The sequence below is a fragment of the Pyrus communis genome, chromosome 13 (assembly GCF_963583255.1).
Source record: "Pyrus communis chromosome 13, drPyrComm1.1, whole genome shotgun sequence".
NCBI lineage: Eukaryota > Viridiplantae > Streptophyta > Magnoliopsida > Rosales > Rosaceae > Pyrus > Pyrus communis.
Genome location: NC_084815.1, coordinates 23,331,452 through 23,347,167, shown reverse-complemented (window position 1 = coordinate 23,347,167; position 15,716 = coordinate 23,331,452). Strand labels below are relative to the sequence as shown.

Sequence of the window (15,716 nt, the reverse complement as noted above, 5' to 3'; positions counted from 1 at the left end):
AAAATAAATCATTCAACCGGTGGGAATGTTGGAATATTGTGAAAGATTGTTCTAACTTCAAAGTTGTGTCTGTCGGTCCATAAGTTTTCATGAACAAAACCCCTCTACACTCTACACCCGATCATGCCTCGTATGTTCATGAAGATGAAGCAGAAGAAGTGCCTGAAACGCCACCCACCCCCACGCCTCCCCCCCCCCCCCCCCGCGTGAACAAGCGTTGGGATCGACCCGTTATCCAATTAGGCCTTAAGGTAAGAAGACTTCAAAGTGAAAAGGGAGTGCTTCCAAGAATGATTATGCAAAGTATATGGAAGAACTTGCTCGCCAAGGTAAATTGACTTTGGCGCTAGAAATGCCGAAATTTGAGGCTGATAAGGCTAGAGAGGAGGCAAAAGCTGTAGCTGTTGAGAGAGTATTTTAAGCTAATGAGAGAGAAAGAGAGCTACTTAGGCAAGAAATGAAACATGTTAGAGAAGAAAGAATGGCTCAATGAGATCGTGACATTATGAACATGCCTTTAGAAGGGAAGTCTCCAAATTCTAAATATTTTTGGAAGTCGGAGAAAGCAGAAGTGGTGCGAATGAGGCGTGCAAGAGGAGATGATCCTAGCACGACAAGAGAAGATCATTCTAGCACCACAAATTGGTTAAGTAATGATGAATATAGTACTTTTTGTAATTAGAGCCCATAATTTTCCAATCACTTTGGGTTGTAATTTCTTATTTATTGAATAGAGTACTTTATGTTGTTTTCCAATTTATTGATTTTAGTACTTTATTTAAACTAAGAGTATATTTATTTAATTTGGTAATTTATTTATAATAAGAGAATCTTTATTCAAAAGACATTTAAACACACCAAATAAAATTACATAAACATACCAAATAATTAAAAACTCACTAACTAAAAAAAAAACATACCAAATAAAATTAAATAAACACACCAAAAAAAATAAAAACACAAACACACTAAATGAACTTAAGTATCTTGAGCTTGTTTCAATTTCTACTGGTGCTCTATCAAATCAATTTGCGGGGCATTGTGCATATATGGCCTTTAAAGTGCAGTATATTGTTGAATGATCAAATCATTGTAACGTCCATCCCTTTCTAATGCTCATGTTGCACGAGTTTTGTTGTGGCGTCATGAGTACAATATATACGTGTTCTTTAATTGTCTGGCTCATATTCATCAATGGCATCATAGTCGTACTCATATTCCAAAATCATGTTGTGAAGAATGATGCACGTTATCATGATGGATTGAAGCGACTCTACATCAAACAATCTGGCGGCACCTCTGACGATCGCTCATCGAGCTTGGAGAATACCAAAACAACGCTCCACATCCTTTATGCTCCCTTCTTGACAACTTCCAAAGTGTTTTTCCTTTGCACTTCGTGGACGTGGCATTGTTTTGACAAAATGTTGACCACCTTGGGTAAATGCCATCTGCTAGGTAGTATGGCCCGTCGTACATATGTCCGTTGACGCAGTACGTGAATTTTGGTGCCTTTACTTGCAGGACATCGTTGAACACTGAGGATTGGGCAAGGATGTTGAGGTCATTTTGAGCTCTCATAACTCTGAAAAGGGTGTGCCAAATCCATGTATCAAAAGATGCCACCGCCTCCAAAATGATACTTTTTGCTTATTTTATGTTCCTATAAGCGCCTTGCCATACACTTGGACAATTTTTCCACGTCTAGTGCATACAATCAATGCTTCCAATTATCCCAGGAAAACCTCGCATCTCGCCGTTCTTCAGAAGCCTTTGCAAGTTCATGTCAGTAGGTTTCCAGAGGTACTCTGCGGTGTAGATAGATTCCATTGCTCCGCAAAACTTCAGCAGGGACTCAAGAATGGTTGATTTCCCCATCCTCGTTATCGCATTCACTTGGTCTGCAGATGTTCCATATGTAAGTATCCGCAAGGCAGCAGTAATTTTTTCCTGAGGAAGGAGACCCATAGCACCAAAAGCATCATTCTTTTACGCAAAGTAAGATTCATGGTTGCAAACAACAATCATGATTTTGTTGAACAAATGTCATTCCATTCTAAAACGACATCTAAAGTACATATCAAGGAATGCATTATTATGGACAAAATAATCGTCCAAGAGTTCCGTACCTCGTTATTGCCTGCTTCTATCAAGGTTTCCGGAATGACTGGGCATGCAGATTTGACCCACAGCTTGGATGACTCAATGGGAATGTGAGGCTCTGCCCATTCTTGCTTTGTCATCTCTTCTTCTACACTCCTCATCCTCTTCCCTCTCATTTTAGGCCACTTGGAGATTGAACATTCCTTCTGATCGGTTAAACAATTCTTCCTCTTGCTGATCAATTTCCCACATCATCCTTGAAGAAGAAGACATTGTAAAAATGAAGCAAAAACTATGAATAATGATAGAAATTTTGGTGAAGAATGAAGTAGAAACTATGAATAATGATAGAGATCTTGAGAAAATTGGTGTGAGATTTGTGAGGTTGGATGATGGATTATATGGAGGATTCAGAAAGGATTAGGTTATAGATAATGTTACGTGGCATATTGTCATTCATTAAAAATCTAATGGAAATCTATCCTCAAATATTGTAAACAAATTATGACATGTGGCCCGACGTGATTGGTTAATAATCTTATCGGAAATCCATCACCAATAATTGTATTTTCGGATAATGACACGTGACGCAACAAGTACAATTAAAAATCTTATTTTATGACATGTGGCGCAATGAGAACGATTAAAAATCTTATTTGAAATTACAAATAAAATTATTTTGTTTTATTTTATAACTTTTCAGATAATGACATGTGGCGCAATGAGAGCGATTAAAAATCTTATCCGAAATTACAAATAAAATTATTTTGTATTATTTTATAAATAAAAAATATATTAATATTTTATTGTCTATTGCCAGGACTATTGAAGTGCAACGGTGGAGATGCAAAAGATAATTACTATTCATTAAGGGTAATTACTGTTCACTGATGTATTGTCTTGAGTTCTCACGTTGGAAGTGCTCTAATATAGCGTACCATACGAAGCCTCATTGTAAGAGTATTATTTGTACTTGAAAAAAGTCATTGTAAAGTGCGATTAGACAAATGACTAAAAGAGGACAGTTTGAAGTGGGCAAATGAAAAGTCAAATTCGTTTTCACAAGCTACATAGACAATTGACTGCTTATATATGTGTAGGCAAAACTCGACCTCACACATCTGTTTATAATAAAATGAGTTTGTTTAGAAGTGTTTTTAAAATAACTGAAAACGTTTATGGTGAAATTGATTTTGAGTTCCAAAAATGTTTTAAGTGTTTTTTTAGAAGAACCACCGAATATGTGCCTTTTGTAGAAAATATTTCAAGTATTTTTTTCAAGATTTTACTAAGGATTGATTTCAAAAACATTTTTATCAAAATAGTTTTCAGTCATTTTAATAACATGTCGCAATGAGCTTGTATTCTATATGATGAGGGGACAAAGTAAAAAATAAAAGATAAAAATAAATATCAAAGGTGAAAAAAAAATATAATATAATTTTTTTTTTTTTTGCCTATTCACCTATTTCATTGGAAATTTGGAGTGATACATTTTTTCATTAGATAATTGTTTTTTGAAAATAAGGTGGATCACAAATTCACAAACAGACAGTTTTATAAGGCCATCATTTATGCCTGATGAGAAGAAGACACTTGGGGTAGACCAAGTTTCATTGATTCCAAATTCATAGCGACAATACAATACAAGACAATATTTGAATCTTGCTCGTTTGTTTTATGCATTTAAGTTTGCATTTTTATTATAGTTTGAAATGCTGTGAATTAATCGAAGTGGTGGTAAACCGTTTAGCGTTTAAATGAAGCTTAGACAGTGTTAGGCGAAATTTTTTAGAACAACGACCATTAGACCAAATGATCACGTTGAACAGCAAACCGGATTTTGATACGAAACTTGCCACATAATTTATCCAAATACCATTTCAACCATAACTACTTAGCAAAAAAACTTAAAAACTCTTTTACTATCTAAAAACGCTTATAAACAGCAGTACTTTCTACAATGACAGTTTTAACTTTCAAACCAATTAAGTCTTCTTTTTGAGTGGGAAAGCAGGCCAGAATTAAGACAAAGACAGATGCTTAGTTGCTTATCAATTTAACAATAGAATAATAACAATAATAAAACCAAAAGGACAGAAAAAAATAATGTGGATATAACCAGGTCAACGTGGCCTTATCTCAATCAAACACCACCCTAAAAATCCCTAGTCCACATAATCCCAACTCACTCCTACCCAAATCTGCCCTAACCTGTATTATTCGAGAAATTTTTCAGTGTACCGAGAATACACAACAGAATACTAAGTGTTATAGATTAAATTTTTTTTTTTTTTTAAGTTTTAAATCAATTATAGTGTTTCAGATTATGTCATCGAGACATTAAAAAATCCCCGTACTCCTCATTCTTCTTGGGCTTTCTTTAAATCATTTTGACCCACATTTTTTATTGAGTTGTAAATTCTTGGTCTTCATTCCAACTCACATGGATTCACTAATATAATTATTAAGAATTAAGATTGGGGTTAGTGGATAACTTAAACACGAGTTTTGTCTTATGGTATTTGTAAGACGGTTGCCGTTTCAACCAGCAAACGGTAATCTAAGACCAAGACGGCTTTTATACTCTGTATCCAACTTATTCATGTTCCTCCAAACGTTTGAAACATAACTACTCACAATGCTCTAGTCACATTCATAAATATTTAATAATTACTGTCGCTTAGTACTACGGTTTAGTTATTCATCACTGCTTGTTATTAACCCTTATATAAGTATATTGTTGCATTCATAAGAAAATAATAACTAATTATTTGTGGCGTTCGACTTTTAATTATGACTTGCACGATTGTAGTGATATAGCTTATTATACAATCAGAAAAAGTTTTATTTTCAAATGCCTTTCCAATTCTATATAATATGTCGTGTTCTGCCCCGTATATCGAATGCACTAAAAACTCTCTCGTCCACGTGGCTACATTGTTAGTGAATTTTTTTTTTTATTAAGTGCTTCCCGGGAGATAAAATCCGTGGAAATTATATCAGCCAATGAAGGTATGACACGCGTACCGGACTAGTGACAACTCGTCTCCCTACATATATGGAGCTGGACAGAACGGGAGGCGATCGCGAGCTCGGATAGAACGGGCCACAGAGGATCCGGAAACAAGAAGCTAAAAAACAGCTAGTTAAAAAAGCGCTTCGAGCGAAAAGCCGCTGAGACGACGTCGTGGAATGTGGTCCGCGAGTGAAATGAAGGGGCACAGAAACGAACACGAAGCGTGCAGAAGCAGCACTCGCACTCACACCCGTTTCGCTTCTCTATAAGCGCTTCCCCCGAGCTTTCAAATCCTCGTTCTTCACCCTCTCTCTCTCTCAAAGCTTCGAACTTTCAAGATTTTTTCTGCGGATTGGATTGGATTCGGCTTCCTCCATGTCCGGCGAGGCTGAGCCATCTTCGTCCGCGTTCGGCACCGACGTGCCTGCCGACGTCGAGGACTACATTTCGGTGAGTGTGCGTTTTTTTCTGTTAAATTTTTTTTGGGCCTGTTTGGCTGCTGAGAAAATGTGGGAAAATGAGGAGAATTTGTAGCTGGATTATGTTTATTTTTCCGATGGAAACGTGATTTTCTTAGTTATTTGATCGATGGAAGAAGAACATGTGGGAGAAAAAATATATTTTTTAATTTAAACTCGATGTTTTTATTAATATTTTAAAGCTGTAGGAGTGGAGGAAACAAGAAAATTTTAGCTGCAATATGCTTGGTAGATGTAATTTGGGAACTTAGTTCGGTGGAGAGATTGAAGTTTCTTGTGTTTTCCCGGCATTTTCTTTTCCAGCGAATTCGAAGAACGGAGTTTTCATCATCGATTGGATTTGAGTTTTGTTTGTAGTGTTTGGCTGCTATGAAGATTTCATTGAAAAACAAATTGATTATTTTAGTTTGCTTGTTTTCTTTCCTTTGTATCCAGTTAAATAAAGTATCATGTCAAATTCACATTCTTTTTTTCATTGGTTTATATAGCTGCTGCAATTGATTGGTTGTTTATTTTTTCGAACTTTTGAGCTAAATTTGAACTGCGGAACATTCGGCATGTTAAAGTTTTTGTATATTGGAGTGTAAGTACTTAGAGCTAACGGAAGACATGGCTCAAAATCGAACGCGGTAGCGTTTTAGGATTCATACAGCCGACCCCACTTAGTGGGATAAGGCTTGTTGGTGGTGGTTGTTGTTGTTGTTGTTGTGGAGTGTTAGAACTTGAACTGGAGCCCATGTATGTAACTTTATCTTGGCTTTTGGCTGCTTCAGTCAGTGCAATATTTGTAACAAAATAAAGAATAGAAGGCAATGTATTTTAAGCTTGAACGACATAATAAGGTTTTTTGATTTAGTTTGGTGGAGTTCCTAATTTTTGTAAGTCAAGTCCAGAGTATATGAATTTGAGTTTCGTTGTCATTGTTCTTACTAGTTTTTTTACTTCTATAAATTTTCCGAAACCAATGCAAGAGTTCAGTTTTTTTAAGTGAGAAAACATTTTTCCGTTGACACTTTTGGACAGTGCTTATGAATCTGATGGTATGGCGATGTCTGAAATGCAGGCTAAAGAAGGAGAGCCATCATTGCCCTGGGACATATTTGGTCACATTTTTGATCTTGTGAAGAATGGAAATCAAGCATTTCGAGAGAATCGCTTTGAGGAGGTGATATGTTAGCATCAATCACCTTCATTCTGAGTGTGTACATTATCTTTTTATGCGAGCTTCTAAATTTAAAATCCACACGATATGGTTTATTAGTGTTCTTAATTTGTTGCAACTATCCTAGGAAACCTTGTCTTTGGAGTTACCTACTAAGTGTTACCCAACTATATGAGTTGTGAGGACTGATATGAGGGATGACTATAATCTTCTTCCATTGTATTTGTGGATTTCCTTAGATGACCAAGGCTTTTAGTAACCTTAGTTTTATTGGAAATGGTGATTGTGATCAGGTAGATGTCGTTGATATGAGATTCTTAGAGGAGTATACGGGAAGCAGAGAGTCAGTGTTTATTGAGTATATTCCTTAAGAGGTAATTATATGCTGTACTAGTTCTGACAAAAGAAGACATGATATTTCAACCAATGTCGTTCTTCCATCAACTGAAGGGACATGTAACTTTTGGTTTTTAAACCTTTTTGTTTTGGTGGTTTCCTTCTTGCTGTGTTTCGTGTTATGTTAAGGGGCACCAAGGGTTATCAATTTGGGTTTATTGTAGTACTGTTATTGTGGTTGTCGTTATTATCATTGGAGTATTCCTTGATACTGTGTTGCCACTATTGGGCAAGCTTATTTCTTTAGGTAATAAAAAGTGTTACAATCAAATGATACATTTTTCTTGGTGACTGGAATGATTATTAGCACTTTATCATTCTGCTTAATATTTTGTGTAATTTCATGAGTTTTAAGTTTTAGACTGAAATTTTTTCGGTTGGCTTCTCTGAATTCTTGTTTGTCCATTGCTGATTAATCAAGTTCATTTCTTCAGGCAATTAATTGTTACTCCAGAGCCAATAACATTAGACCGTGTGATCCAATTATTCTTGCCAACCGAAGTGCTGCTTATATCAGGTTAATTTTATATATTATATTCGTTTACCTTAATTTTTATGCCATTCACTGTCTAGGCTATGCTTTTCTCAAGCATCTTCGAGATGAATTTTGACCTAATTTTGTACACCGTTTGAACAAGCAGGATCAGTAAATTCCTTAAACGCATACCAGCATCGGCTTCTGAATATAGAGCACGGACTGGATTGGATCCCACAACACATGCTGAAGTATGTCTTATTGGCTCACTGTTTATGCATTAGGAAACAAAAGTCTTTTTCAAACAAAAGTCTTTTTCAACCAGATAGCCGTTGGTTACATTCTAAAGAGCTTAAAAAATCTTCAGCTTGCGTTAAAGGATGTGGAGAAGTTAGTCAACCTTCGAAGTAATTCAGAAAAGGCATACATATTAAAGGCCGAAACTCTCATTTTGGTGAGAATGTTTTGCTATTTATTTTACCTTTATACTTTTCTTAAGAGGAAGAGGCGCCCAGGGGTTAATTACTTGTAAATTGTCACGCTGTGTGGCTCCTTTTCATAATTTTTGTCATATTGAATATGATGAGGTTACAACTATTTATTATTATTTTTCTCTGCAATGGTTAGTTTCACCCTTGCACCATTTTACTTGTGATTGATTAGTTTGCATTCATTTGCATTGGCAGTTGGAGAAATATGAAATGGCCCGTGAAGTTATTCTTTCGGGTCTTCAGGTTAATCCTTTTAGGTAATATATAACGCTATTCATTTTTCTGATTACTAAATAAATGGATATAATTATATGTTATTCAAACCCACTGGCTGTACGAGATTCTGTTTGTGAATTTCTAATTTGTTTTTATGTGGTATTCTGTAGCAATTATCTCCAGGAATCTTTCCAGAATTTAGAGAGAATACAAGCTAATTTCACAGGGAGGAGAAGCCATAGAAAACCAGAACGCAGTGATGACTTTGATTGCACACTATGCTTAAAATTACTATATGAACCTGTCACAACTCCTTGTGGGCATTCCTTTTGTCGTTCATGCCTATTTCAGTCAATGGATCGAGGTGAGTGTTTTGCTGGTATTATTCTATTTAATTGAGCTTTTATATATCTTCCTTTCCCTTCTTCTTTCACTGACCTGTGTTAATTATCTTAGGTAACAAATGTCCTTTGTGCCGAACAGTTCTTTTCATTAGTCCTAGAACATGTGCAATCAGGTAAATTGCTAATTTATAACAATTAAATGAGATGGTTGTATCAATTGGCATCGTAATTATTGCTTTATGGTTTTTTCTACCCGTGCTTTCTTTTTTGGGTGAATGGGTGCATATCTGGGCAACGGTTCAGCATTTCACCTTGTATTTACTGAGTCTGGTGTGTTTCTAATACAGGGCATAACAATTAGTAAATTTATGGTTCCATAAATAAACAAAAAAAAAATAATAATAATTCAAGTACTATATTAATAATTTGTCAATCTGTATTTCCTAGGAAATCATTTTGTTGGAGCAGTTCAAATTGTTATCATCATCATGCAATGTTTTTATTTCATTTTTTCCAGTGTTACACTCAATGACATTATACAAAAGAACTTCCCAGAAGAATTTTCCGAAAGGAAGTTAGAGAATGACCAAATGACAAACTTTGGTGTTGATTTGATGCCACTCTTTGTAATGGATGTTGTCCTCCCATTCCAGAAGATTTCACTGCATATTTTTGAACCGCGGTATAGACTTATGGTAAGTTTGTTAGCAATTTATAGTTTTTACATGACATTCATGAAATATTGAGACATAGAGGTACATTTTATGCAAAAGACCTATGTTGACAAACTTATCTGGCAAAGTTTTTGTTTATCGACTTGGTACGTTTGTATGGTCCATGTGTTTGTATAGAATAATTATCGATTTTGTTTTTAACTTGTTACTTAAACAACAGGTAAGGAGGATAATGGAAGGCAATCGTCGGATGGGAATGGTAGATTATTGTCACTGGTCCTTTTATTTCCTTTTCAACATTTTGTACCTATATGAAGTTTGATACAAAGTATAACTTTCACCGACTCTGACTTTCTTGTATTTTATAGGTTATCATTGATTCTTCAACAGGTTCAATAGCTGATTTTGCTTGCGAAGTGGAAATTACCGAGTATGTCTTTCGTCATCCTTCTTTCCTTCTTAAGTTCATATTATGCAGAATGTCATTTGTAAACTCCGCTGTGAATGTTGCCTCTTAATATTTCTATTTTTTGGATTTTTTTTCTTATAACTATTTTACTAATTACTATCTATGTAGGTGTGAGCCACTTCCAGATGGGCGTTTTTATTTAGAGGTTAGATACTAGTGCCGTTTTACTTAAACCCGTTTTACTTAAACTGAATGCCTAAAACCGACCTACTATCCTTTATGTTTCATGGCATACTGTATTTTGTGATTTTCTTTTTCATAGAGCCAGTCATATATTTATAACAATAAAATTTCAAGCAGATTGAAAGTCGGCGAAGGTTTCGCATAATTCGATCTTGGGACCAAGATGGGTGAGCTGTCTAGCTATTCATTCAGTCTCCAGTAACTGTTCTTGGCATCTTGCTAAATATATTTGTCATTTTAATGTGCTTCTCAGGTACCGTGTTGCAGAGATTGAATGGGTACAAGACATTCTACCAGAAGGGTCTGAAGCGAGAGAAGAAGTAAGTTTATGATAATTTGGTTTCTCGAAATGGGAAGAAGGACGATAATGTCGTTCCTTGTTTTCCTGTCGTTTTGGTTGTGCATAGTGGTTTAACTTCTATATCTGTACAGTTGCAGGAATTGGCAAGAAATGCAGCAGAATATGCTCGATCATGGATAGCGCGGGGTAAAAGAGCAGCACGTCAAGGTAAAATGCTCAGGGATGACGTCTAGTCTTTTTCAAGAGTATAAATGTGAAGTCAGTGCACATGAGAATGGTTTCTGCCCCTATTTTTATGTTGGTATCCCATGATGTATGACCGTCTCTTTGCAGATCGAAGACGACTGGAGAAACTTCTCGGTGTGGAAGCGATGATGCCTTCACTACAAGATCCTGAACGCTTCAGCTTTTGGGTAACCTTATAATTGTTCAGCTTTTGGGTAACCTTATAATTGTCTGTTCATTTACAGTTAGTATCGAGGGCGCAATCATGTTATTAACGGCATTAATGTATGATTGGATGCAGCTTGCCTCCTTATCAAACCGGCGTCCTCATGAAAGGTTGGATCTTCTACGCTTGCGAGATACAAAAGAGGTATTTTACTCGTCTCCCGTCTTTGCATTAGTGATTTCATGGACACGTAAGGCCTACCGGTGAATTATACTTCTCAACAAACACATGCTATTTGAGATCTCATTTAGAATAAGTTCATACGTCAACGCCATGGCGTATGAACTACAGAGCTGCGAAGCTCTGTTGTTTGTTTTGTCAGGCGGTTTCTTATCCATTTTTCGGTTTGCAGAGAATACACCGGGGACGGATGTATCTTCAAGCGGAAGGGCAGGGTTGTCAAGTGCAATGAGGGAAAGCTGTAATTGGGTTTAGTTCATATGAATGCACAGTTTAGAAGTTAAATTGTTATACAAGCAAAATTACATACTCTGAAAATTCAGCATTCTTTGATCCACAAAATGTTGGTGGATCCCTTGTTTTTTGTTGTAACATTGGGTTTAACCCGTTTAATAATTACCATAAATAAAATCAAGTTTCTAAAATTTTGAATTTATAAATTTTTCTTTAATAGTCTGGATTACTTAACAATACGGAAATTAACAAACAACAATGAATTGATGACATACTACATTTCTTAACGTGCCAATCTAGTAGATAAAAAATCGAGAGAAATGCTAAGGAGATTCAAAAGCGGGACTCATATGAACTCTTTGCTATTTAACAATTTAATGTTAATTCTTGTGTCAACATTATAAAATATTGTACTAAAAACCTAAGGTGACAGAGAATTTATTAAAATTCTCACTTTTGAGAAAATCTCTTAACATTTCTCGATAAGCAGATCAACCTTTTTTTATTGTACAAAGTTGAAGAGTTGACTCTTCATTAGATCCCAAGCAAAGTTGGCTTGCATTTTAATATGTTTATTTGCTGAGTTCTTCGAAGCCGTCCACCTCTGTCGTCAAACTATTGGTTTGTTCCTCTTAAACTTGATTTACTATTCATATAATTACCGACATGGGAAACACTCATGCATGGTTTGGTTAACTTGCAATCTCTAGTGTGCATGCACCAATTCTCGAGTAACTAAAATGCTTTCTGGCAATAAAAAACATTTCGACAAAAGAAAGTTAGAAGTGATTTTTTGATATTGGAAGCACTTTCTAGATAAGCGTATGTCAAAATGCTTCTTCCTATGTACTTTCATGTGCTTTTTATGAAGTACTTGGGCTTTTAGTAAAAATATCAATCTGTTTTTTAATGAAAGAATTTATAACGTAAGTGTTTATGAGCAGAAGTGCTTCTTACGTGAACAATTTTAAACGAGTCTTAAGTAGTTATTTTTTATTGTATTTATATCACAATTTGACATGCATGCATAACTAGTTACTTTTGTATAAAAAGTTGCGCCTTGCATGCAAGGGAGCCGAACAATGTTCGATATGTCTGAAACGATGTCGTAGCGTCATAATTTTGAGTTAAGGACAAGATTTGGATTAGTAAGGTAGTTAGTGATAAGATAACAAATGCGTATATATTTATAGAGGTTTGAGGGCTCAACGCATAGCTCGCTGTCCCTCTCTATTTCTTTTACCAAGTCTCTCTCATCCATCACACAAACTCAAACAAACAAAAACAGCAACAGAAACAAACATCTCTGCACGTTTTCTTCCGCCAACAACTTCATCATCTCTTCTGATCTAATCTTTTATCTTCTCTTTTCTGTTTCCTCCAACTGTTTAACCATTTTTATACATTCGAAAACCGCCCAAAAACCACGTATACCTCTTCCCTCACCACCCCCATTGTTCTTGAGTTAACATTGCTGTATTTTGATATTGTGTCCGATCCAATCCAATCCCAATAGTATGATCAACACCTCCATTGCCACCACCGCCACCATTGCCCCATCGTTGCTGCGTCCTCCTTAAGTAAACCCTGCCAGAAAACATCGACGATGGGTAGAATGATCAATGGGGCAACATCACCAATGCCTCGGCCTTTCTTCTCCCTATCCCTTCCTTTCCTTCTCCTATTCATGTCAGCCTTCAACCTCGCCAACTTTGTTTCGGCCAAAGGTCACGAATCTTCTCCTTCTTCTCCTCCTCCTCCTAGTGCCACATTCTCTCCCTCCGATAGCTTTCTCATCGATTGTGGCTCGTCCCAACATACCAAGCTTGACGATGGCAGGACATTCAAATCAGACCGCGACACGTCTAGTCTTTTGTCCACAACCGAAGATGTCCAAACTTCAGTTGATTCAATCACTGCCAATGCCTCTTCCTCTATACCACCTTCCTCTCAACCTTTGTATCGCACTGCGCGAATCTTCTCTGAAAAATCCACCTACTCTTTCTATATAAACAAACCGGGGCAGCATTGGATCAGGCTTTACTTCTATCCACTTCCACACAACACGTATAATCTGAAGAGCGCGGTTTTTTCAGTGAACACGGATAAGTATGTTCTCTTGCATGACTTCTCCGTGACAGGCAATACGACGTTGGTGTTTAAAGAGTACATCCTCAATGTCACGGAAAACAGATTTTCACTACATTTCAATCCCAAGAAGAAATCGTGTGCGTTTGTTAATGCTATTGAGGTTGTCTCTGCCCCTGACACTATGTTCAACAATTCAGCTACATCCGTTTCTCCGGTTGGAGACTTCAACAGCTTGTCTAATTACGCTTTTCAAGTTCGTTACCGCATAAACATTGGAGGGCAGTTGATATCTCCAGGAAACGACACATTGTCAAGGACTTGGGAGCCTGATAGTGCATACAATGCATTTCCACAAGGAGCTAAAAACGTGTCTGTGGCTACGAAAGCCATCAAGTATCCACAGAGTGGCGCTTCTCCATTGATTGCCCCGAATTGGGTTTACTCAACCGCTCAACACATGCGAGACTCTGCTACGAGCCAGCAGAATTTCAACCTCACTTGGAAGTTGAATGTCGAAGAAGAATTTTCGTATTTGATTAGGTTGCATTTTGCTGACATTGTGAGTAAAACCCTTAACGATTTGTACTTCAATGTCTACATCAACGGGATAATGGCCGCGTCCAACCTTGACCTTTCCTCACTCACCGGCGCGCTCTCCACTGCGTATTACAAAGATTTCGTGCTCAATGCCACCGCGGTCTCAAGCGAAAATAGTACCATCAGAATTCAGGTTGGTCCCGGAACTACTGGGTCAGGCTCTCTGGATGCACTTCTTAATGGATTGGAGATACTAAAGATGACCAACGTTGCGGATAGCCTGGATGGTCTTTTCGGGGTTGATGGATCATACAAGGGGCCGGGAAGAGTAAGCACCGTGAAGAAGATAGTTGCCGGCGTTGGTTTGGCAATGGGAGTGACAGCAATGTTGTTAGTTGTTGTAGTTGTTGTCCGGTGGCGGAAAAGACCTCAAGGCTGGGAAAAGCGAAACAGCTTTTCGTCGTGGTTGCTTCCTCTCCATTCGAGCCAATCTAGCTTCTTCTCCAGCAAGAACAGCTCTCGCAAATCAAGCGTCTTTGGGTCGCGCAAGAGCAAAAGCGGTTACTCAGGCTACTTCTCATCCTATGGAAGGTCCTTCACCTTCGCTCAGTTACAAAATGCAACACAAAACTTTGATGACAAGGTAGTGATCGGCGTTGGTGGGTTTGGAAAAGTGTACCTTGGGGAGTTGGAAGAAGGCACAAAGCTCGCGATCAAACGAGGGAATCCAAATTCGGAGCAAGGCATTAACGAATTCAGAACGGAAATGGACATGCTCTCCAAGCTGCGCCATCGCCACCTTGTTTCGCTGATCGGATTTTGTGATGAGAATAATGAAATGATCCTTGTGTATGAGTACATGGCGAATGGACCGCTTCGCGACCACCTCTATGGCTCGAACCAGCCTCCACTGTCATGGAAACAAAGGCTTGAGGTTTGCATTGGCGCTGCTCGCGGTTTACATTACCTGCACACTGGTGCCGCACAAGGTATCATACATCGCGATGTAAAGACAACAAACATTCTCCTCGATGAGAATTTCGTAGCAAAAGTTTCGGATTTTGGCTTGTCAAAAGCTGCGCCTACGCTGGAACAAACCCATGTCAGCACAGCCGTCAAGGGTAGTTTTGGTTATCTTGATCCGGAGTACTTCAGAAGGCAACAGCTTACTGAGAAATCCGATGTCTATTCTTTTGGTGTGGTGCTTTTCGAGGCGCTATGCGCAAGGCCTGTCATAAACCCGGCGCTGCCAAGAGAGCAGGTGAGCTTGGCTGAGTGGGCAATGCAGTGGCACAGGAAAGGCATGATCGAGAAGATAATTGACCCTCATATCGCTAGCTCAGTCGACTCTGGTTCGCTGAAGAAGTTTGTAGAAGCTGCAGAGAAATGCCTCGCTGAATACGGCGTAGATAGGCCTAACATGGGAGATGTGTTGTGGAACTTGGAGTATGCTTTGCAGCTTCAAGAGGCCGCCTCGCAGATTGATCTGCCGGAAGATAAAACTTCCAGTCTCATTTCTTTGGACAAAGCAAGCGAAAACGGATCAAAGGAAGGCTCTGCTGTTGGAGTGAGTGATGATTCTGGAGTGACAATTGGTTCTCCTGCGTTTGCTAAAAAAGGGAACATTCAGGGGAGGTGAAATTCGCCCTAGTTCCGATTTTCTGCTCGCACTTCTGGTTCCTTCGGGTTCGAGTTCCATGCTCCGCTTTAGCAGATGACGAGCATCGACACGATCAAAGTAAAAATGGCATCGATTGAACTGTTAGTTCACAGTTTGGGAAAAAGCTTCTTAGATAGGTCTCTCTTTCTTGGTTTTTAATAACTCAGTAAGATGTTAGTGATTGCCTGCTAAGTTGTCCAAACAGTTTGTTTTGAACCTTATCAATCTATAGAATTATCCATATGTTTTGA

At 37.8% G+C, this 15,716-nt stretch overlaps 1 protein-coding gene across 1 annotated transcript; it reads left to right on the top strand.

Annotated features, from left to right (window-relative positions):
* Nucleotides 1-5,290: 5,290 nt before the first annotated feature.
* LOC137712394 (probable receptor-like protein kinase At5g61350) lies at nt 5,291-15,632 on the top strand. Its single transcript, XM_068451481.1, has 18 exons — nt 5,291-5,572; nt 6,665-6,766; nt 7,594-7,676; nt 7,801-7,885; nt 8,002-8,088; nt 8,321-8,382; nt 8,512-8,705; nt 8,798-8,858; nt 9,203-9,380; nt 9,580-9,618; nt 9,728-9,789; nt 9,937-9,973; nt 10,129-10,178; nt 10,265-10,331; nt 10,444-10,519; nt 10,646-10,725; nt 10,839-10,907; nt 12,694-15,632. The coding sequence occupies exons 1-18, from the start codon at nt 5,498-5,500 to the stop codon at nt 15,442-15,444; spliced, it is 4,158 nt and encodes a 1,385-aa protein (XP_068307582.1). The 5' UTR covers nt 5,291-5,497; the 3' UTR covers nt 15,445-15,632.
* Nucleotides 15,633-15,716: the final 84 nt, after the last annotated feature.

Excerpts from the sequence above, each read along its gene's own strand:
- LOC137712394 (XM_068451481.1), top strand. The coding sequence starts at position 5,498 with ATGTCCGGCGAGGCTGAGCCATCTTCGTCCGCGTTCGGCACCGACGTG. Across the intron at positions 8,706-8,797 it reads ATTTCAGTCAATGGATCGAG|GTAACAAATGTCCTTTGTGC; the intron begins GTGAGTGTTTTG and ends TAATTATCTTAG. Across the intron at positions 9,619-9,727 it reads GCAATCGTCGGATGGGAATG|GTTATCATTGATTCTTCAAC; the intron begins GTAGATTATTGT and ends TGTATTTTATAG.